Source organism: Pezoporus flaviventris, unplaced genomic scaffold, assembly GCF_033815535.1.
Source record: "Pezoporus flaviventris isolate CSIRO_AGI_PZ_B2104156 unplaced genomic scaffold, CSIRO_AGI_Pfla_v1 ptg000011l, whole genome shotgun sequence".
Taxonomy (NCBI): Eukaryota; Metazoa; Chordata; class Aves; order Psittaciformes; family Psittacidae; genus Pezoporus; species Pezoporus flaviventris.
In genome coordinates this window covers 2487040-2511076 of record NW_026892559.1, presented here as the reverse complement: position 1 = coordinate 2511076, position 24037 = coordinate 2487040, and the positions used below count along the sequence as shown (strand labels likewise).

The window sequence follows — 24037 nt, the reverse complement described above, 5'->3', positions numbered from 1 at the left end:
CAAAGCAGCAATCCTTGCTTTGGGGGGGAGGTTTACAAACAGCAGCTGTTGGAAGCCCAGAAATCAGACTTTCACCTATTATTCATGAGATGCAAAGGAAGCTCTGCTTCTTGACTCCTCCAGTCTCCTCTCTTCTCCACACATTTCAAGAGTGCCTCTTTACCCTCCTTCCTTCCCTCCTCCCTACTCCTTTTAAAAGCACTGCTGTAACCTCCATGCGTAGCTGGTGCCTTGCCCCACCATGCTCTGCCTGGTTCATAGCAGGAGCTGGTGTCACTGTCTCTTTGGAGCACTTCTGTTGCACTTTTCACATGAGCATAACTTCAGGGGACTTAGGCAGTTTTGGTGGAGCATGTAGCACTGCAAGTCATGTATGTGTGCTGTAATCCGCAGCTTGTCCTTCACTCAGCCAGACTGGCTTCACCTTCTGTGCCCCTGCACCAATGTGCTTGTCTTTACCTGGCCCAGATGCTGCACACTTTAGTCAGCCCTGACCAGCTTGTGCTGGTGTGGAGACAACTGGGAAAAGAGCATCCTTCAAGTCCAGTTGCAACTGGTGCCACCACTGGTGATTTCCCAAGTGCTGAGGAATTGTTTGGCCAAATTTCGTACACTGGCAATTTGCTGCTGTTCTCTCCAGGCTTTGAAAGATTAAAAACACTTCCCTATACAGATGAAACAGGCTTTGGGGTAGGCTGACTGTGCCATTTGCTTTCAGGTGGGAAACCTTGGACTCCTTTTCATGCTCCTCTTTTTCATCTACGCTGCTCTAGGAGTGGAGCTCTTTGGAAAACTGGGTAAGTCTCAAGCAGACCATGTTCCAGTGTTAGCTACAGGCCTGCTGGGAAGCTAAGGTTTCTCAAAATCAGTACTCATTCAATAAAGGTACTGAATTACTTGGTGGCCTTTATTCTCCCTTATGCATAATTGATATAAAACAAATTTCCCTCTAAATAATTATTGGCCTAACAAAACAAAGGCAGTGTCTGGCTTCTCTTGCATTCTTAAACTTTTGCTTTTTCTGCACTACCTGCCTTGATACTGCCTTCAAGAGTACAAGAAAAACTCAGGGAAAGTTTATTTACATCTCTTGCCATGGAACATAGATCAAGAAGAAAGGCAGTACAATGACAGGTTGGGAGGATACCCCTGAGCAGCTGAATTACACTGTCTGGGATCCTGGGGCTGGACCATCAGGGATTTTTTTGCATTGCTCTGCAAAAGACCAACTGTTGGGCAGGGTGCTGATGCCATTACCTGAGGTCTCCAGGCTGTGAGAATCCTGAAGCTCCTGCTATTGATCTCAGGGCTGGCATTGTGTCCTCCACTGATAGCTGCTATCCCCTTCCTTTCAGTATGCAATGATGAGAACCCCTGTGAGGGCATGAGCCGTCATGCCACCTTTGAGAACTTCGGGATGGCCTTCCTCACACTCTTCCAGGTGTCCACAGGTGACAACTGGAACGGAATCATGAAGGTAACTGGGCCTCAGGGGTGTGGATGTCCTTACTGTGGGGAAGGAGAAATTCTGATGTTCAGAAGTGCTTGGGCTAGAAAAGAGAAGGAGCAAAGAAGCTGGGTTGCTAGATAAGGTCCTGCTTGGGCCAGGATCTCCCTCCCCACCATGGTAACTCAGATCTTGGACTCATCTAGTCCTCTAGCCAGTCATCTGGCTGAGAATAGTGCAAATCCTTCTTAGAAGGAATAAGAAGGCTGGCCAGGCTGAGAGGGAACATCCACTATCATAAGGCCTATTACCAAAGCTGAATGTAGATGCAGTGAACATGGGGCCCATCTGCAGAGCTACTGGGGCAATCCAAAATAAAAACTTACATCCTTCAAAGGACATACAGAGAGGAAAGTTCTTTGATCACATACTGTGCTTTTGAGTCTGGATGAGAGAAGGCAGTCCCAGATGGCTCATTTTTGTTCTTGTTCACATGTGTGGGGTTACAGTGGCAGCAACATGTGATGGTCTGGAAGTAGTTTTCTCTGTACACTTTTGTGTGTATTTACTCTGAAGCAGAAAACACATGGTCAGATAGTATCCCAGTTTCTTTGAAGACCTTATGATCCCAGAGGGTGTGGGATGATGGGAAAGCTCACCTTGTTCTTTCTATGGGCATCAGTGTTTTTTGGCAGAAAGGGCAGCAAAGTTTGTATTCTTACTTTAGTCCTTCCTTCCTTCCATCGTTCCCTCTCAAACTCAACTTCCCCTCAAGGATACTTTGCGTGACTGCAGCCACGATGACCGGAGCTGCCTCAGCAACCTGCAGTTCATCTCCCCACTGTACTTTGTCAGCTTTGTGCTCACAGCCCAGTTTGTCCTCATCAATGTGGTGGTAGCTGTGCTCATGAAACATCTTGATGACAGCAACAAGGAAGCCCAGGAGGACGCAGAGATGGATGCTGAGATTGAGCTGGAATTTACACATGGGCTGTGCTCCCGCAAGTCAGGCTCCCCAAATTCAGGACAGGGAAAAGGAGCAGGAACAGGAGGAGGCGGTGGGAAAACAGATCCTGAAGGACGTCTGTGCATGAGGTGTTACTCTCCAGCACAGGTGAGTAAACCTTTGAGCTTACCAACTAGACTGTAGCAAGTAGCTGTGGGGAGAAGCTAGGCAGCCTAGATGACTGAAGGGTTAGCAGTAGCAGATAGATGCTTCCACCTCAGGGTAAGAGGTTTGCTTTCAGTGGTAGACTTTTGAGTGGTAGCATCATGTGGGAACAAGGCTGTGACAGCAGTGGGTCCTGTTTAATGTCATCATGGTGTAGGAACCTGAGGGCCAGCAGAGGAGGAATGGAGCAGATCAGTTAAAGGTGTGTTAGGAAGCAAATTTGAGAGGGGAGCTCAGGAGAAGAGAACAGGAGAAATGTCAGATCAAGAGTGAGGCTCTCCAGCAGAGCTGGAGAGGAGGCGTGAGCAGTGCTGTGGTGCACTGACAGTGAGTGAAGACAGTCCCTCCTTCCTTTTTTTGCATTCAACTCTGGCACCTTTACACAGCTTAAGGAGCAAACGCTTCCCCAGTGACCCTGTGCAGAACAAGGTGCTGTTCCAGATGAGTCAGGGTGGAGAACCCAGCCCCAAATTCACATGAAACTTTGAAGAAAAAAGCTCGGCATTCTTAAAATGATCTCTCCCATCCTCCCCCCTTTCTTGTCCCCTAGGAGAACTTATGGCTGGACAGTGTCTCTTTAATTATTAAGGACTCCTTCGACGGGGAGTTAATGATCATCGATAACCTATCGGGCTCCGTCTTCCATCATTACTCCTCGCCGGCCATGTGCGAGAAGTGTAACCATGACAAGCAAGAGGTAACCTGCGTGCGAGGATGCGTGAGGGGACTGTCCCCCCAAGACCTGCACACCCACACCTACATGCCCGCAGGTCATCTGATGTGTGCTCCTGGCTGTAGATTGTGTAGACAGAGAGCTTGTTGACCTGTGTTTGTCATCTGTCATGAATTGCTGATACTGCCTCTAGCACAGGCCTGCCCTCCTTAGCTGCAGGGGAATGTTTGACATGATGGAGAGGTGAGATGTGACAGGACACAGGAATCAGGAGGGACTGATTAAGCTGTAGAGAAGCGACTATGAAGGCATCCTGGCAGCTCTTGTTGTGTTCAGTTCAGCAAGAAAAGCAGAGGTTCAAGCTCCTATTGAATGAAGGAGTGAAAGTATCTCACCCCAATGACAGCACTTGGAGGCAATTCAGTGGAAGATTCAAGCATGTGTTTTGTCTTCATTTTAAACATGTGCTAGCTTATTCCCTGTTGAGGTCAATGAATTAAGCACATGCTTAAATGTCTTGTTGAAGAGTCACCGTCTGTGAGCAAGAATTGGTGTGTGGTGAAACCCAGTTAATTAGTTTGAGCGAAAACTAAATAAAAATGGTCCCACTGAGGAAGTTTGAGACTCACTTCTGATGTAGAACCTGTTAGCTGACAAATGAGTTGTTGCTAAAAGCAGGACACCAAATGGCTTGGACTTGTGTTCCTAAAGTTAGTAGGTGTTTGGAAAACTACTTCCTAAGCAATCAGTATTTTCTGGTTGTGAAATTTTTAGAGCAAAGTCTGGGAGAAGTTAGGTGAGTAGCAGAATTCATTTTGGTTTTGCAATAATTTTATTGTATTTAAGTGCTATGATTGTGGCTCATCTGACAGTAAATTGGTACATCAGTGGCAATCTTAACTGCCTCCTTCCCCATAGCTAACTTGATATGTTGCTTTTGCTTGTAAAGAAACGAGGAAACTTGGAAAAGAGCTCTCATTGGCAGATTATTCTGTCCATGTTTGAAGAAAACAATATTTTCTTTGGCTTCAGATGCCTAGTTCTGATGCTGTATTTTTTTTCAGCCTTTCAGCTATCTGCTTGTCCCTTTGAAAGCATCAAATGGAGAATATTGCTGCAGTTTATCTGTATTGCAACACTTCGCAAATGGATGCTGCATTAGTGAAGCCAAATAACTAGGTTTCAATTAACTACAATTTCCATCGCTTTCCTTAGGTTCAGCATTTGGTGCTCAACCTTCTCAGAAAATCAGGTCTTCTAAGGCACTCCACAATAATTACTCCCAAGTTAAGTCATTTGCAACTAGTTTGCTGCATTTGAAAAGCTTTCACATAGTCTTCAGTACCCTGCCTAGGAGTTAAGACAACAACAGATTTTCCTACCTTCCCAGCAAGGAAACTAGACAGCCCCCACAGCCACAGTGAAGACTTTAACAGAATAATCACAACCAAAGAATTATTCTTAGATCATATTTTCCACTAGCTGTTATAGAGCCATAAATTATTTTTCAAAACTAATACTTCAACACATCTAAGATGTGGAATTGAGAAGAAATTATCTGTATCTGCATGAATAACTGTAGTAGTAAAACGTAGATGTTTCTGATCATATATTTCATTTCTGATCGTATGAATAAAAACTGCAGCTCTGGATTTTAAGTCATGGTTGATTACAACTTTTTCTTAATGTTTCATAATATAAAAAACATTGAGGAAAATTCAATAGGAAATCTCTACATGGAGTCACAGCTAGGCTAAGCTAGTCAAGCTAGTCTCAGAACTAACACCAGCAGTGCATGTAGTTATTAAACTAGAGCGTACTCTGGTATGTCAACGTATCCGAATGTGCATTATACACACAGAAGGAATTTTACTATCTCAGAAGCAATCAACAGCAAGTTGTATAGGCAAAACAGTTTTTATGCAGTGCTATTCAGTGCATGTGTGTTCCAATTAAATAGTGTGTTTGCTGCCTGCTGAATCACTCTGGTGACAAAAAAACACATATTGGCCAAAAATGTTTACTCCCATTTCGCTTGTACTTTAAACCATCAAGATGCTGAGCACAGTGGATGGACACAACATTGAACATTCTTCAGTAGAGAAGCTATAAGAACTAAACATCTTTTTTTCATGCCACTAACCTCTTTTCTTGTCATCACTATCCTTTCACTCTTGGGCTATTTGACAGACATCTGTGTATTGGTGGCTGAGTTTAGCCAGTGGTAGGAGCTTGTCAGTGAGTGAACCATGTTTCCACACATGTAGTTTATCTCTCCATGACTTTGTTGATTGTGCTTTTTTGTGTAGTGGCCAGGATTTGCAAACAACTGGTTCAGTGAAGAGCAGACTATTCTGGCTTTTGTTGAAACTCTTTTTTATGGGTGGAGAAGGTAGTTGCAGATGTTACCGCATTTCGTGCTGGTGTCTCTACAAGTACAGCTATAAGGCTGTTCTGGTGTAATGAGCACTTAGGAGAGTAGTGGATGAGTATGCACACTAAGTGGGACTTAACGAAGACTGTGTTTCTCTATGCAAGTAGTTGTTGACTGGTGGCTGTTTCGTGTAATTCACATAACTTTGTTTGGGCTCTCCAGTGCGCCCATTCTCTGAGCAGCAGTTGTTGGCTTTGGGCTCTCTTCACAGCACCATGTTCCTGTGTCAGAATAATATCCCAAATAAGGATGTCATTTGTGCCCTGTATTTAGATCCAGATCTGTTTCTCCGTCCTGTTTATTCAAAGTGCATTATCCCTCAAATGGAGACCTTTTCCCTCTTCCATCTCTGGCATTGGCACAAGCCACTAAACTCCCAACTCGAAAGGGTCATCTCTCCAAACTTTCTACCTGCTCTTACAGCACAAAAGCTGTACCCGCCTCTTGCAAACATAAATACAAGGGAGAAGAAGATAAATAGCCAGGAAGCAGGCTGTCCTGACTGAGACAACCTCAAATATAGCTCTTGAGAGTCAGGTGCTGGTGTTGGGAACTGGTGGGACAGAAAGCCAAGCACAGAAGGGACAGAGCAGCTGCTTAGGCAACTAGAAAAACAGATATGCTTTTCAGGCTTTGTGGGGAAAAGATGCCAGGTAGAGGGGAACTGAAAGCTTGGAAGAAAGAGGATGGAAGAGGGGCACATGTGGTATTAAAGAGGCCAAAGGATCAAACAAAGTCAGGCATAGGACTGGAGCAGAGCTGAGGCTCAAGTCTGAGAAAGATGCAGTGGTCAGATTTGGTTTCAGAAAGCAAGACAGCACAAGTATGACTGTGCAGGAGGGGTGAATTTAAGGGTGGAGATCAGGATGGGAGATGGTGTTAGCTGAGCTCTTGGGTAGGTTAGAGGTGAGGGAAGACACAGGGAGCTGGAGGGTGATGAAGGTAAGAGAATATGAAAAGCATGATACTGGCATGGACTGCAAGAGGCATGACTATCCATGGAATGAAAGAACCTTCATGTTTATGCAGGGCCGTCCATGGCATCTTCAGAGAGAGGTCCCACTTCTCATCCCTCAGCGGAGCAGGTGCCATGTCACCTGCCTGAGGGAGCCTTCTCCCTGCCTGGCTTTAGTTGCAGGGCCTCGTGCCAGCTGTATTGCTGGGACAGACACAGGATGACTCCTTCTTCCAATTCTAGCACTAGAGGAGCATGGACTGGTGGTGGGCTGCTTGCAGATCATATGTTCAACTTTCCCTGAAAAGTGGATTTTCCTGCCCAGCCCAGATTTGGGTTGAGCAGTACCTGATGTATATAACATATATATACATATATGTGTGTGTATATATAGAAAACATTTAAAGATGTATTTATGTATGTATGTTAGTAATATAACCTAAAATTGATCTCAGGTCTACAGGCTCTCACTTACCCACCATAAACAATGTGACAGCTTGAAACGTGGATGCCAGATATGATCTGTGACAGCTCCTTTCCCTTCCTGCAGGTCCAGCTGGCCGAAATAGAAGCATTGTCTCTCAACTCAGACAAGTCCTCTTCCATCCTTCTAGGAGATGAGTCAGACAATCGCAGCACTTCTCAGCTGAGCCCTAAGGACACCAAGGTTAGCCCCAGGCAGTCATGGGGATATTGCACTATGCGCTATATTTCTGCCCGTGCTCATTTGAAGTGCTCTGTATTCATCCAAGTGTACCTGCTGAGGAATATAAATTCTGGTCATTTTTCAAGAGCTTCTCCATAAAGTCGTATTGTGGAGAAGCTTTTGAGGAGAAAAAAATTATGTATGTTCTTGAAAGTTCTCTTCACTACTGTCAGTAACTTCCTCTAAATGAACCTAAATATAGGGGATTTGGACTGGAAACCTAAGCATCTTGGCTAGCTCAAAGGATCAGCCTAGGGCTAGATCTTCAGAATCAGCCCTTCCTGAGGCTTTGACAAGTCTGCTTTGTTGTCCACCATTAAATGTCACAGTGCTTTGTCCTCACATTTCTTCCAGCAGGATGGCCAGGACAGCCCTGACTCCAATGGAGTAGGCAATGTGGGGGAATGCCTGCTGCCGTTATCCAGTGCAGATGGTTCTACAAACCCAGACAGTTACCTGTGTGAAATGGAGAAAGCTCCTTTCAACTCAGTCCAGTCTTGGCTAAAGCATGAAAGTACCAAAGGTGAGCACAGCTCTGATTGCTCTCCATGCCTGCTGGAAGTGTGGGTTGGTTCAGCTCCTCTGCGTTTCTCCTGCCTCTCCCCTGCCAGAAATGGAGCTAATGTGACATGGGGTTACACTAACCAGGAATTAGCTTTCAGTTTGCCAGTCTCCAGGAATGGGGTGAGGAGCAGTTCCTTCTTTTTCTGCTAGATCTTATATCCTCCCTCAGACTTTCCTATGTGAAGTGTCGTGAAAGGGCTGATTCCCATTCACAGTAGTGCACACATGCACGGTCAGAGAAGAGTGGGGACAGACTCTCCTGACACATCAAGTGGGTGAACTGTGCTCACTTGGCCTGGTAAAACATTGCTGTGCCCTGAGACCAGGTTCCTCAGGTACAGGCTCAGGGAACATGTAATACATGTCTGCTCTTAATGGAGGTGTTCCACTTCTGCCCTAGAACATTCTTTGGCCTCTGTTGGTTCCAGGTTCCCCAGGCTACTAGTTTATACATCTCACTTCATCCCTTGCCTTTCAGGGTCTGGGATGAAAGTCCTCTAGCAGTGATACATAGTGGAATCAAGGCCTTAAAGCTCAGTATTTCTCTGTGAGAGCAGCGACAGGAGAGGCAAGCTGAGCTCTTGCCTTATGGCTCTGAGCTGCGTAAATCTTCCTGGTCTGGTGTAGGTTTTGGTCCCTCCATAGAAAGTTGAGTCCACGGAGTGAACACTAGACTGAGGCTTTTTGGCCAGGAGTGTGTGTTACTGAAATCCTGCAAACATTGCACTTGTAGGACTTGTAGCAATGCGGGCACCAAATCAAATTGGAGGACTCTTCAAGTTAATTTTTTTCTTTCTGTTTTTGTTCTCCCCCCCATTTCTTTTGGTGCTTTGTCAGTCCCTCCCAGCCCCTTCTCTGCAGGTGCATCTTGCCCAGTGTTACCAGTACCACCAGAATTTTTTCACCCAGCTGTCTCTGCCAACCAAACAGGTCCTGAGAAAGTCTCATGTACACACAACCTTCCTAAGATCTCTCTGCAAGGATCCTGGGCATCACTGAGATCTCCGAGTGTGAACTGTACACTTCTTCATCAGGTGAGGGCTTCCACTTTCCTCTGCTAGGGAAGGTTGATCTTCACAGCATACCCAAATAGAGGGGAAGGAAGGAGAGGAAGAAGAGAAGCAGCTGTAGTCATGGGCTGGGCAACCTGGATCTAACTTGTTGGAGGAGCACAGTGGGCTGCAGAGTGCAGGATGACTAGGGAGTAGAGAGGGTTGTATAGCAAAGCGGTGTTGTATAGCTCTCACCACCTGAAATTGTATATTCTTCTGCTTTGCATCAAAAAGTGGTTTGACAGCTGCAGCCCTACATGAAGACAAAATCACATCAACTTTTAGCTCTCTCCTAGGTCCCCTGCACCACGTGTGCTGCAGACACCTGCATGCACAGCAGCTGCAGTGTGAGTGAGGGAGATGACAGCCTCTTAGCGCCGTGACTCCAGATCACACACTTTGGTTGGAATAGGCTTCTCCCCACCTGCCTCCTCCACAGACCTTCATGCCACATCCACACACTACATCCTTGAGCTTGCTATTTTCCCCAGCCCTCTTAGCTCTTACATCCCAGAAAAGTGCTGTCTCTTTCTAAAAAGGTAGCTATTTCTTGCTAACAAGAGAGAAGAATAAAAGTGTTTAGGGAAGACTGAGTGTCTCTGAAGAGCAGAGGAGGCAGAGATGAAAGTCCAATAGAGATCTCTGATACTATTCATGGAAAATACTCCAGGAACAATTCCCATTTGAGGAGTACAGGGACAGTCTATTCCAGACAAACTAAACAATACATTTAAAAGATGTTATCCAGTTCTATGTGACACACACCGTTGGCACAATACAAACGTGTATAAATTCACCAACAATAAATTTAAGCTTCAAGCTGCAACCACTAAATTGTTGCGGTGTCGAAACTTCTGACACAAGAAGAGAAGGGGCTCTGGAGCTGGTGTATCACTGGGGCAAAAGTACTGAACTGTTGTAAAGGAGAAATTGCTACACTTCTGATTATGTGATACAGACGGTATTGAATAGCTATGGTTCAGGAGACTGCTCCCAGTCCTATGTGCACCATTCCCAATGCTGTGTCCCAGTGATGATCTCACAGTGCATACCAGTTTCCTAGGAGCAACTGAAATACAGCTTAACTGACCTCTGACACATGGAAATAAAGGCTGTTTGGACCCCACTTTTCTGCCCTAAACACCATCATTGCACTAGTGCTGGTCAGAACCATGAGGCCTCTTTTCCATTCTGAAATATTGCTGATTTTTTAACGAGAGGAGGTCTATATACAAAGCCTGAGGTCTGCGTACAGAAGTCCCCTGACTTCCTGACAGCTTTGATGAGTCCACAGCCTGTGTGGCAGGATCCACAGGGAAGCTGGGAGCGAGGACCCGCCGGAAACCTTAGCTCGGCTGCATTCTGGACCACCTGTGGTCACAGACAGCCTGGCAGCAGGGGCTGCAGAACTCACAGACCCAGCACTCCTTCCCTTTGGTAGAGCGTTTCACATGGGAGGGAAAGATTCATCCTTGAGCAGAATGACATCAGAGCTCAAAGTATTGAAACCTTTTTCATACTCCAGAAGGTAATCCCCTGGGCATGCTGCAGAGCTGGTGCTTTGCAGCATTGGTCAGGTAGTTTATAGGTGCCCTCCCCAGCAGAGGAAAGTGAGAGAGGAATTGGATTTTTTCCCTTTTTTCCTATGGTTTATTTTCACTAAAAAAAAAAAACAACAAACAAAAAACCAAACATAAAATAAATAAAAAAATAAAATAAAAAAGGCAAAGTCTCTTTGCCCATACCGTTCCTGAGAGCTATGATTTGCACTCCTTCTCCCCAGGCCCCCGAGAGCGACACCTCTCTGGACAGCCACAGCAGCAGCTCGGCAGGCAGCCTGCAGACCACGCTGGAGGACAGCCTCAACCTCAGCGACTCTCCCCAGTGCACCCTGGACCTCCCGGTGGCTTTGTGCCCCGTGCCAGCTGCCACCAGTCAAAGACCCCTGGCAGCCCCCCTCTCCCCTGCCTCCCGCCACCGGAGCCTGCGGGGCCGGGGGCTCTTCAGCCTGCGAAGCATCTGCCGCCACCAGCGCAGCCACAGCAGCGGCGGGAGCACCAGCCCCGGCTGCACTCACCACGACTCCATGGACCCCTCGGATGAGGAGGGGGTGGGCAGCAGCCTGCGGGGGGGTGGCAACAACAGCGAGCCCTCGGAGACCCTCAGCAGCCTCTCGCTGACCTCCCTGTTCTCGCCCCCGCCGCCAGGGCTGACGCTGGTGAAGAAGTGCAGCAGCACCAGCAGCCTTCACGCCAGCCTCTCGCCCCGCCGTCCCGCTGCCCACCACGCCAAGCCCTTCTACACCGTTGACCCGCGGGGCTTCCTCTCAATGCCCTCCTGGGTGACGGACTTCTGCAAGGACACCCCTTCGCCTGGAGAAGGAGAGGAGGCGGATGGCCCCGGCAGACTGGGGACGGGGAGCCGTGGTTCTCCGCTCTCATCTGAGCTGGAGCTGGGCGATGGAGTCAGCAAGAGGAACAGATGAGGGTCCCTGGGGCACAGGGAGGGAGCGTTCGGCCGCTGGTATGGGGAAGCGTGTTTCACTGGCTTCTCACCAGCAGCAATTCCAAAGGATTTGCAAGAAAAAGAACCAGGCAAACAAAAATATATAAATATATATATATACATGAATATATATATATATAGAATAAATACTCTGGTACCGTACCTCAGAGGCGTGGGAGAGTGCAAGCAATACGGGAACAGTCCTGCCTGAGGGCAAGACCTGGACCATCACCGCAGAGACTATAGTGACAAGAAAAGGCCATGGGGCTGGTCGGGACAGGACCCTCCGGCCAGGCGACTGCTGCGTGGCAGCTGTTTAGTTATATACATATACATATATATAGAGATCGATTTATTTATTTTTTTTACTGAGAGATTATGAATTTCAGAAAGTGCTAAGGAGGAACAAGCAAATGGGGACCGAAGGAGGTGCTATGCCAAACAGGGAGGGTGGGGGCGAAGGGAAGGGAAGCAGTGTGGAACAGCAAGGGAAGAGCGTCTGGAGTTTGCCTTGCCTGTTTCTGGGAGCTTCCTCACTGTCCATGTTTCCATTTCAAACATTAAAATCCACGGGCCATATCTTCAGGTGGAGCGTAAATTGGCAAAACGCGGTTGTGCGCTCCTGTTGGTGTAAAGCAGCAGAGCTCTGGCTTGAGGTGGGTTCACGCTGATTTACAGCAGGTGAAAACCTGGCCCCGGCAGCAGGGAAAAGCAAACAGCCATGGAGCACGGGAAACGTTTTGAGGTGAAAAGCCTTGCTTTGAAGGGAATGTGTGAACACAGCGGGTATGCTCGTGGGAGGAGGGAATGGAGGCTATATGGCATATTTGTGTTGTTGCTTTATTGGTTTTTGTCTTTTTCGTTTTCCAAAGAAAGAAAACTTCTAAGGGAAAAAAAGATTGCAAGCTATGTGGGGAAATTTGGAGCAGCGGAGGAAGGGTGGAAGGGGATGGAGAGGTAAAAAGGGGAGAGGAAACTGAATTTTTTCCCCCTTTCATTTGCAGTAATTGTGATATTTTATTTTAGAAGCCCAAAGGTGCAAAAATCATCTCTAGAGAAACCTATCTGTTATTTTTGTATCTATAGCTATATATATATATATATTAAAAGAAGACAAAACCTAGAATTTAAAAAACATAAATAAAAGCAAAGGGGGCTTCAACAATACAAAATGTAGTCAGTCCCCGGCTGAGGGCTAACCCTGTTCCGAGTCCCAGTGGAAAGACCCTACAAGGACATCATCAGATCGGTGGTGTGTCTGCATCCTCTGCAGCACCACCTTCATCCTTTGGTGTTTTCCTGATTTGCATCAGTGTAGCTGGGACCAAAGTCCTGCTCAGTGCCAACCATGGACATGGAGAACAAGGAATATTGGTCTGTGTGTGTATGTGTGTGTGCATGCAAATGTAAGGATGAGTATGTGTGTTGTGTCCGTGCTAACTGGCTCACCAGCTGGAGAGATGGGGAGAGGGAAAGCTGCAGCTCTCCTTGCCTCTGCCTTGCAGGGCAGTGTGAGTGGGGAGGGCTGTGATGTGGAGGGTGAGGGCAGATGAGCTCCTTGAACCACGACCTGCCTCAGGATCCAGGATTCACTCCAGCAGACATGGTCCTCTCCTGGTGTGGTTGCAGAAGGGCCTCCGGAGGCTACATCCCTCCATGCCTTTCCAGCAGTGTGACTGCATTTGTCTCCTTCCTGGCCAGGGCCAGCCTGGATCTACTTCAGCAGCAGCTCCAAGGTTTCATACCATTCCCAGGCTTGCAGGTGAGTAGGAAAACCAGCCACCCAAGGGGCACGAAGAATTTTGGTTGCCATCTGCAACCCCAGGGATGTCAGAGAAGGCAGAATGAGAAGGGCAGTGGAGAGAGGGTAGCAGCCCAGCGGAGACAAGAAGGTGTAGAAACCCATGCACTGCTCAGAGAAGGAGCAGAGCTCCCGTGGGGCTTCCTGTCTCATTCTTTCCATCAGCTCAAGAGGGCCCCTGCAGCCCTCCCAGAGTATTCCCCATTGGCACATGAAGTGTTGTGAAGTGAGGAGTACAAAATTGTGTTCTAGTCTTCTTATGACCTTTTTGATTTCTAACCAGCCACTGCATCTTACAAACCGGGGCTGTACACAGCGAGCGCGTCGAGTGGGACCAACAGCCAGGAGAGCAATAATTACTGTGTGGACTTGATTTATGTGCTTGAAGGAGTGTTTGCTGTGTTGCAAGTGTGCACACTGACTGCAGGGAGGTCAGGCCTCTGGGGAGAGGACAGGTGAGCCTGTGTCCTTGTTCTTGCAGAAATGATGCTGATCCAGATTTATTAAAGCAATAATAAGGGTCTTTAAATGCCTTTTTTGCACTGGTGGTTCTTTGGGTGAGTTGCCCCTCCTTGCTCTCCCATGAGCAGAGAGGAGAGACAAGACACATGGTTTCACATCCTCAGGAGGAGGGCAGTCAGTCTCCAAATGGCTGAGAAACGAACTTGGCCAGCACAGGGCTTAGACTCAGAGCTGCTTTGGAGCCACAGGCAGGGCTTACCAAAAAAAGCCCCAAACAGTTAAAACCCACCCAAACACCTCAATGCACAGAGTGTTTCCTGGAAGGTGGCCTCAAGGATACATGGCGATGGGACCCTGTGTTGTACTGGCAGTGAAACATTTCAGCTGAGGAATGAGAGAAAGGTCAGCGATCAGTGCAGAGCTAGAAGCTACCCTGATACTCAGTCATGATGTCATGATAGAAGTGTGGCCTGCACTTGGCCAGCTGGGAGGGAAGAAGGATCAAAAGATGGTGGGAAAGATGGCAGTGGTGACCTCATGGGGTGACTTACAGCCTCAAGGATGGATGCTCTCAGCTTATTTTCAGATGTCCCTGGAAATAACTTGCAAGGAAAAACTTCTTTGTTTCTGTCATGGTTTGGGGTTCATGACAGTCCTTTTGCTCTTCATGATGTTCCCCCTTTGTATCCCAGCAGGGTCATGACACCACTCCTTCCTTCCTGCAAAAGGGCTTTGACCCCCTGCCATATGACTCGAGCAAGAGGCTTCTGGCTTAGGAAGGAGGTTGCCATGGAAACAGAAGACTAGGTTATGTTTAGAGGATATTTTGTCTCTCTCTTTTAATTATTTACTAACTGTTTGAAGAAGAAGGAGGAAACATCAATCCTTCCCAAAGAGGAAGCAGAGTACTAAACCCCACCAAACGCCTTGTGGGATTTTTGTGGCAGGGCACGTTGTGTGGTTTCTCCTGGGAAGAGCTGCCTTTCCCAGCTATACCTGGCTGTTGGCACCGGGAAAAACCTCTGTCATCACCCACCCACCTCCCAGACAACACCTGATGGCAGCCCAGGATTTGCCCAGGCATCTTTTCAACCTCCCATTCTCCCCACTTCCCACAGGGGACTGTATCACAGGCAGATCCTGCCAGGAAGCTCTTTGCCATTATTAGACTGAGATCACTCTGATTTGTCCCTATGCCACATTACTCTCATGCCCAGCTCTTCCCTATGTCTGCCACTGAAAGCAGTCCCTTTCCCTGCTCGATGTTGAGCTCCTCTATGTGCTTGCACACTGTTACTGTGTCCTGGTAGGTGTATTTAATCCCTTTCATCTTGGCTTGTCAGCTGGTTCCTCCACCTCTTTTCAACACTTTGATGAGCCTTTTTTGCCAAAGCCCTCCCTTGACATTTTTCCTCTCTCACCACAGCCTCTGGGCCTGTCAGTGTGGTTTATTACAGCTGCAGAGCAGAGCCCATCCCCAGTGCTTCCCGCCTTCTCTTGCACATGAAATTCTCAACTGCTCCAACCTGCCCATGGAAAACATGCCTGTATTTAGTATTTCTTCTGTGCCCAAAGACCCTGTCTCAGCACTGCCAAATGAATGCAGTGTGCCACTAGGTGTAATTCACATAGAATAGAATAACAGAATATAATAGAATCATAGAATAGTTAGGGTTGGAAAGGACCTTAAGATCATGTAGTTCCAACCCCCCTGCCATGGGCAGGGACACCTCCCACTAAACCATATCATGGTTTCTCCATCTGTCTTCCTTACTACTACCAAAAGTTTCCTTGTGAAATTAGATATAAGGGAAGCCATATAGAAGGGAAGTCTTCTTAGAAGAAAGTTATTTGCCGGCACACAACAAGGAGAAGCACTGTGCAAGAACCCAAGTATGCAGTCCATGCATGTATCTAACGTGGACAACATGACCACTGTTTTCTTTCATGGGAAGTTGGCAGTGTAGTGCATTTGGTTTGTGTTTTGGGGGGAGTTTTGGTTTTGGGGGGCTTTTATGAGGCCAAGTCCTGTGAACGACTGAACACCACCAGCTTTCTGTGAAATTAAAGTTCCTACAAGGTGAGCAGGTCGGGGAGGGTGCAGGGAATTGGAAGTGTCATTGAACAAGAAAATAAGTTTTGAGTCAGAAGAAACTTAAAATAAGAAACTTAGATGTCTTCAAAGGAATTTTCTACTTTCTGTTTTTGCTGAGGACAAAGTGATTCCATCCAAAATGGCTCTTATGTCTGAAATGATCCCACAGGACATCACTGAGGTGGTATGTCCTGGGTGGCACTGGTGACTGTCTCCTTAAAGCACTGGGGCATTTGCCCACCCCGTGGGGCACTGAAGATGGGACTCCAGGCAGTGAAGTGCCCAGAAGGAGCTGAGAGATGTGCCCTGAGCACCTACCATGCAACAAGAGCTGAGGAGCAGAGACTGGATTTTAGCCAAAGAAACTCAAAATTTATTATGGAGAACAGGGAAGTAAGCAGCTCTGGTTTGTTTGTCCTCACCACAAGAATGTCACAGGAAAGAGAAGAATTCATTTCTGACTAGCTGCAATACAAAACACACGGTGCACCTCGTATGAAACGCTTGGTGCTTTGCAAAGTCAGGCCACTGGATGTGTGACACCCAGTTCAGTTTATGTGCATGTGATCTGACTTCCCAAATATTTCCTTCCCTGGTCTTCGTGAATACTAAGATCTGCCTTACTTCTCAGGTTTTTTCCATGTTATTTTTGTTCTTTGCTAGGGACTGGCTTCCAGTAGGAACTCAGTATGTCAGTATCTGAATTATCATTCATTTTTTCCATCTCATTTAGACGTGCATGTTTCTTTTCTAGCACTTTTCCCTTCTTCTACATATTTCCAAGCCCTCGCCCCCTGTTTATTTCTGCTAAGATCCTGTCACACTTTGAGCAGGAGCTGGCAATGTGATATTCAATATTTATGCCTCCCGGCCACTTACAGAGTAGGTGTGCTCAATTTACAAGTGAAGAGCTCTTCGCCTCCCCACGCACCCCCCCCCCCCAAAACGGGCATCCCTGCCTCTGGTTTGCAGCATGCCTCTGCTTTTGCTCCAGCAACAGTCACAGAAATACGGGCTCTGCCCTTTCCCTTATGCCAGCAATAGGATTGCAGAGTTGGATCTTATGGCCTGGTACCTCCTCAGCTTCATTTTGCATGTCAGCAGAGCTCCTGAGCATCATTTATGCCCGTGACATTAGTAGGAGCAGGAAGGATTTGGCATCTCACGAAGCTGCTCCCATGAGCAGTTGGCCTGCTGTCATGTAAAGCCACAGCAGGCTGCAGCTCATTCTTCCCCTTCACTGTGCAGCGCTGTAGGCACAGAGAATACACATCTTCTTCCTTAGCGGTTTTGTCTGTAGTCACCGAAGCCAGCAGATACAGCTCTGTCTTTGTCTCATGGTCCACGGAGCAGAATGAAACAGTGGGAGAAGCAATGTTTTTCCAAGAACATTTTCCTGGAGCCCAGAGCACTTTAACCCTTCTGGCTAACACTGCTTTAGTTACCTGCATCACTTCTGAAAACTACAAAAGGTGCTGGCACTTGTGTGTTTTTCCTGTTTCTTGTTGCTGGGGCAGGGTCAGTGCACACAGTGCACAGTGCAAGACAACAGCAGCTCCTCCTGCAACTCTTCCCCTCCCTTTCCTCCAGCTCGTTCATCCTGGATGAAATTTTTGCACTGTAAGTTATCTGTTCGTGCTGACCATGGTGCAGTGGGATTTGCCGCCTGTCTTTGCCCTGCTGCCACAACTTGATTCCTCTTCTTATCTTTCTTATGACTGCTGCTAAGGGAATAGCACTCTTCCTCCACAGAGCCTGGCAGAGCATCTCCAAAAAGGGGCTTGGCAACCACGCAGCACAAACAGGGCAGCCACCCCTCCTTCAGTCAGAAACACCCATATGGGCTAAGATGCCGCTTCAAAACAAACCATCAGCGATACCAGGGGCCATGTGGATGGCAATCTGAGGAGAAAATATGTTTCAGTGAAACATCTTTAATCCAAGCTTTTGCTCTTTAATTGCAAAGTGCCTTCTTAGGAGAGAGCTATTCACCCACACACAAGGAGCAGAAGCATCATGCAGGAACTGAAGGTATGTAGTCCATGCTCAGGCAGGCATTTTTATTATCCTGCAAGTCCCTGGTATAAGCCTTGCTTTCAAGATATCGCAGCTTTGGATATGAACTACCAGGTTGTCTTTCCTCTAAAATTACCACTGTCACTGTTAGCTGTATCTCGTAATAGCCGGGATGATAATAATGAAAGCGGATGGCCCCATTTCTCTTTTCAATTACAACTTCACAAACACATTTAATTTGTGTTCCCATTTACGTACTTCTTTTCCCACCTCCTCATCTGAGCCATATGAAGGGTTTGCTTCAAGATATGATCTACATGCAGAAATACTACACACATTTTAGGAAATAATAGATATTTCTGAGTCAAGTGCAATCTAAATAGGGTGGCGTGGGTGAAAGATCATGTTATGTGTATATATTCCCTCGACATACATACAACCACCCCCCATGCACTTGTATTTCTTAACACAGTCTTTGAAAATGACCTTCCATTAAATGCAGAGTTAATGATACATGAGAGACTGTTAATCACCATTGGCCACTGATTAGTTTCTGCTGTTATAGTAAGCCCAGACATAGGAAATAAATCAGGAAGGAAAAAGAAGGAGCCAGCAGCAAACAGCGTGGCATCGAATGAAAGAAAAATAAGCAGAGAGAGTATTCTGAAAATCTCTTGGTGTCCGCTCAGTACTTATTTATTCTTGTGCTTCCATAGTCACTGCTGCTTTGTGTGTGTGTATGTATGCGGGCATTGGCAGGTACCTGTTTCAGGAGGCTGTGGTTTATATCTTGTTTTTTCACGTGTATATTAAAGGGATAAACAGCCCACACTGCTGACACAGGACACTGCTCACCAGGAGTCCCCACAGCACCAGTAACAGGCAATGCCTGGGTAGCACTTCCATCACTGTCCACCATGCGTTGCAGAGGTCCCTGCTCGCCCTACCTCTAGCCATGCACCATGGGCCCGGAGCAAGGGGCAAACTGCAAAGCTGACTACAACCCATGCTGGTCATTGCAGCATGCCCATGGCTGCCCCCCAGGGGACTGGTGTCCTTGGGGTGGGGAAATAGGGGCATCAGGGCTGGTGAGGAGCCACAGCAGACCACATAGTCAGCCATGCAGTGACCTTGGGCTGCTGGAGTCACCGCGTATGTATGTGTGTTTGTGCTTGTACTATGGGGACCACCAGAACCCTCCTTGCAACGTGTAAATTGCTAGTCTGTCTTCAGTTCAGGACTTGAGATGTGGCACTTCAGCATCAATGATTCCCTTAGGAACCCAAACAATTCACAGGCTCATATCGAAACATCTTGAAGTACTTTCCCTTTTGGGCATAGATGTGCAGGCACCAACACAAGGGAGACTGGGGAAACGGCAGCTCCCTCTGTGGTAGAAACCACCAGCGTGCAGAGCCCTGGCTGAGGCAGGCAAGCACGGTGGGTGCTCCTGCTCTGCTCACAAATTTGGAAGCTTAGTTATCGTTTACCTGAATGTTGCTCATACATAGCTTTGCACATGAAAAGGAGACAGTGGTTGGAGCCAGAAGGAACCAGGTGCCCTCACTCCCCACCCCGACATCTTGGAGCCTATTTTAAGTCTGATCCATCACTTGGGATTTTGTTTTCAGTCCCGGGCACCTCTGATGTGGCATGGCTAAACAGCCCAAAATCTCACAGCATAGCAAGGGTGCCCATGTGTCTGCCTGTTCTGTGGCAGGAATAAAATCCAGGTCTCTGGATTCTGCTAGAGTGATCCCTCTGGGTCTCACCCATACTCCTGCTCAGTGACCAATGCAGAGGCAAAGCCACTGCATCCATCCCAGCTAACCCTGATGCCCTGATCTGTTGGGATCCAGGCTAAACCCTGAGGTTGCGGGTGCTGGCTCCATCTCAGCCTGAATGATAAATAACCTTTCCTTTTGTGGTTGGATGGACACAGCATTTTACTGTTTATTTGTGTCCAACCAGGCAAAAATACCGCCCATGTAACAAAGAGGTGAAAAGGCCTGAGGGGAATTTGCACTAACGATGGAGAAAGCTAGTTAAGGGTCTGGAGGAGCTGCAGATATGTATACTGGCCTGAGAGGCAAATGATTCACCCTGAGGGATACCCAAAGGGCACGGGTTCCTTCCCTCCAGCCTCGTGCTTGCTCACACTTCATTTTTCTGCTCTGTAAATACTTCAGGAATCAATACAGCGACTAATGTGGCACTTTTGACATTTGAGGGAGGATTATGTCAGAAACTGGTGTATAAATCTGCTTCATCAAAAGTCCAGAGGCAGAAAGCAGATGTAACTTGCAGACCCCTTCCTGCCCAGGTCTCCCAGTGGCAGCCTCGTGTGGGAAGCTCTGGGGCTGTTGCAGCACCCAAAGGGCACAAGTGTGCAGGTAGGGAAGGAAAGAGGCAGCCTGGCTGGTTGTGTTGTTTGCTTTGCACTGGTGATGATGCAGTGTTATCATTTTCACGCTAAATGCTAATTTTCTGCTTTGCTGGCCTCAGAATCGCCTACATTCGTATCCTTCATTGCAGCAATTAAAGGGCTGGGTGCTTAGGCTGAGGCACTTGCAATAAGCATGATTTTAATCGATGTGCACAGGAGAGAAGCAGGAATGCGATTGCCTTGCTGTTGCTGTGGGAACATAGGAGAGTAAATCTGGGCCCATGAAGGGAAGGTGAATCCCTACCCCAGTATGCACGTGCATTGGCTCCGGTACTAGACCAGGATCGCAGGCTTGTCACATCTTCCACCTCTCTGTCTGGTCAGAGAATCCCTGTCCAGCTTCAGCAAAACATTGAAACAAATCAGCTGCTCCCCTGCCTCGTGTTCCTAATCCATGACACCATCCTCTGCGGTGCCATGCGCCATGCAGATGTCCCCAGCACTAGTGCAGGACAAGATGAGCATCTCTCTGATGAGGAGGCAGGGCACAGGGATAGGCCCACACTGCACACACAGGGTTTCCAGGCAGAAGGAGGCAATTACATAGGTCCCTGCTGTGAGACAGCAGCTGAGGTTGCTCTGCACAGGTGGGCAAGAGAGCCTATTTGTGAAAGTGCTAGGGAAGACATCAGCGTGTAAGTACTTAAGCATTTGCTGTGTTTGCCTAAATCATAAAGCTTGTGCTGCTGGATATGCTTGCAGATCCCCTCTGCCTCTCCAGCAGGCTTAAACATCCCTCCAAAGGGGAACAGGGCCCATGTCACTTCAATCCTTGCTTCTCTGCTTTCTCTCAGCGCAGCTCAGTGCCCATGTTTGCAAAGAGGGCACCATCCTGCCACTCCGGCAGTAGCTCTCCCTGCTGCTGCCACAGCAGTGTGGGAGACACAGCAGATGACAAACATGGGCAAACCCCCCTGAGAGATGGAGTGGGGAGTCCCCCCCCTCCACTTTGTGCCCCACATCAAGGGATTTTTGTATGCAGGGACATCTGCAGGAAAAGAACACCAAGGGAGAAACAAAGCCCATGTCAAAATTGCAGGACCCAGTGGGAGAGAATGGGGGATGTGGGTGTGTAACTGTATTTCTGGACAGAGAGAAGCTTCCTAGGTCATCATTTCAGCTCCTCCTTGACTTTATCCCGGTTCCTTCCTACACACCTCTCCTCTTTTCATCCCTTCTCACCTCATGCAGTTGGCTCTATGGGGAGCACAGGCGAATAGGTCAGTCACAAGCCACTTTCATCTGACATGGGGACTGCTTGTGCAGGTCTCCTTACGCACCTTGAGCTATTTGGGTCCCTCAGCATGGGGACTCATGTTTAAAAACCCCTTTCAAGTTCAGGAGTCACCACTCTGTTAATGGTCCTTGCCTGAGACAAATGTCTCTGCTGAGCCAGTCCCACCCTCAGCTTTCAGCACCAGTTCTATATCCTCTCTCAAGGGGTCTGATGCATGCTGCCTTAAGGGACTTCCCCAGTCACTTCAGGGACCCATCCTTCCCCCACCCACAGGAAGGACCCCATGTCCACTCACAGCCCATCTCTCATCACAGACACTAGGAGGCAGGAATGCCCGAGCATTCCCCACAAATGTCCTGAGAAGGGAAATCCTTTGTCCACGCTGCCTCTGGGAGGTGGGAAGGGAAAAGGGTGTCTTAGCTGGATCATGCTGGCTGCATGTGGTCTGTGCCCACGAAGCAGGCTCAGGGCATGCCAGTGCCCAGGGTGATGGGCACAGGGTGAGGAGGCAGTGTCAAGTGTCAGGCAAGGCTGAATTCAGCCCATAGGGCTGTAGACCACAGTAAGCTGTGGAGGCAAACATGAGCTTGCTTTGGCAGAGGTACTTGAGGCATGCATTTGTGAAAGGATGAAAGGAAAAGGCTTCAGCATGAGCTTCCCAAGCGCACCTGAGACATGGGACCACACAGGTTTGTGCTAGGGTAGTTTCACTGTTTTCTGCAGCCAGACTGGCATGAAATGAAAGTAGGCTGGGACAATTTCACCCACCACAATTGTACCACTGATGGCCACAGAAACATGTCTCATATCCATCTTACTCTTTGACTCTGTTCCTCCATCTGAAGTCCCCGTCTGCCTCATTATTTCCCCGTTTTGTGGCCCATGCATTTTTTGTGGCAGTCAGAGGTGGTAATTGCAGAGAAGTCAGAGGAGCAGCTGGTTTTGTTTCCTTCACCAGTTCAGAGAAGATCTTCAGTACAGGTTAGCTGCTATATCCCAATGCTTGTCCTGTCCTCGCCAGCGAATTTTACCTCAAAGGGCTTTGAACACTTTCCCTGTTTTTCTGGATGTTTTAGCAATGCACTGCTCTCTGTTCAGGCAGGAGGATGAGGTAGTCTTGGCAGGATCGTGTTCACGGATTACCCCATGCATACCTACAGAACACTTCTGCAACACACCTCGCCTCCCCAGAACACATGGTCTGGGAAGGTCAGAGTTGCCTTGTGTACACAGATCAGTGTCCAGTGGGATCATCTGTCAGGCCCTATATAACCGCTCTAAAAAGCACCTTTTCTGTCTGGGCCAGCACCTGGGAGGGGAGGACAGACACAGCAAGCACAAGTGAACCACTGGTCAATGTTCATTATTAAAAATAATAACAGTAATAATAAAAATGTTTAATCTATTTGCAACCTGTGGCCTCTGAAGCAAACTGCTATTTCTCTTACTGTCATGAACAGGTAGACTTCCAGGGCCCGGGTGTGTGGGCAGGTCAGGAGATGCTCGCTGGGTGAGTGAAGGGGCCACGTTTGCTGCACATCCCATAGGTTCATGTCAGCCAGGGCTCCCTGCTGCAGAGGGGAGGATAAGATGTTGGTCGAGGTGCACACAGGCTTGGACACAGAGACAGTGAATTCCCTCTCCCGCCTTCAGAAATCTGGATGAGAAGGGAGCTTTCTCCCCCACACTGGCTGAGCTTTGTGCTCAGCCTCTCCTCCTCCCACTGTGCACTAATGACAGCACAAGGAGGAGAGGAGCCGTAGATTGACAGCCATGAGGGATTTCTGTTGCTGTTTAGATCAGACTTCTCTGAATCTCTTTTTCTGTCTTTCCATTTGTTTTGCCATCTCTCTCTTTTTCCTTCCCTCACCCATTCTCCAGCCCCAAACCTTTCCCTCAAACCCTCTTTTTGTCCTAGTCCTCCTTGCCTTTTCTGTAAGTGAGGAATCAAATAAGCCTCTGCAGAGACAAACCCAGGTAGTAGCTTCTCCCTTTGTTCCCTGGCTAGGATAGCAATACAATTGAATAAGAGGCATCTCCTAAGGACACTGCATTTATTTTCATATCAAGACCAGCATGCACTAGGTCAGGGTTTTGTGAGCATCTTTATTGCTGTGTGCTTGCTTGCGATGCAGGAGCTCAATGTGAGTTCCCTGCCACCTGAAGTAACAATAAACACCCTCCAGTCACTGCCCCACACATAGGACCAGGGAAGATGGGGTCTGACCAGCACCAAGAGCTCCCCATCACTCAGATGAGGCACACCTGGAAACCTGGTAATAAAAAGTCACAGGGTACCAACCTCAGGCTATTTGCATGTAGTGGGTAATTAAGGAACCTGAAGTAGCAGGAGCAAGTAAAAAGGGTTTCACTGCATCGCAGGGCTTCTTTGGCTGGGGCTGTCCCTTCGTGCTGCTACCTTGTATCTGTGCCATCAGAGTAAATAAGCCTGCTCTTGTAAATGGTGACCTCA

The 24037-nt window shown here is 47.8% G+C and overlaps 1 protein-coding gene across 5 annotated transcripts in view; it reads left to right on the top strand.

Annotated features, from left to right (window-relative positions):
* The window catches only part of CACNA1I (calcium voltage-gated channel subunit alpha1 I), a 151766-nt gene extending 139124 nt beyond the window's left edge, over positions 1 to 12642 (top strand). For 2 of the 5 annotated variants that reach the window (XM_061450784.1, XM_061450786.1), the window contains exons 29-36: positions 719 to 797; positions 1356 to 1477; positions 2223 to 2561; positions 3169 to 3315; positions 7231 to 7347; positions 7741 to 7909; positions 8788 to 8984; positions 10786 to 12642. In XM_061450784.1, the coding sequence (XP_061306768.1) occupies positions 719 to 797; positions 1356 to 1477; positions 2223 to 2561; positions 3169 to 3315; positions 7231 to 7347; positions 7741 to 7909; positions 8788 to 8984; positions 10786 to 11487 (1872 nt within the window). In that variant the 3' untranslated portion in view covers positions 11488 to 12642. The remainder of the gene's footprint in view (positions 1 to 718; positions 798 to 1355; positions 1478 to 2222; positions 2562 to 3168; positions 3316 to 7230; positions 7348 to 7740; positions 7910 to 8787; positions 8985 to 10785) is intronic. The other 3 variants (XM_061450785.1, XM_061450788.1, XM_061450787.1) reach the window with 3 other exon arrangements.
* The last annotated feature ends 11395 nt before the right edge of the window (positions 12643 to 24037 follow it).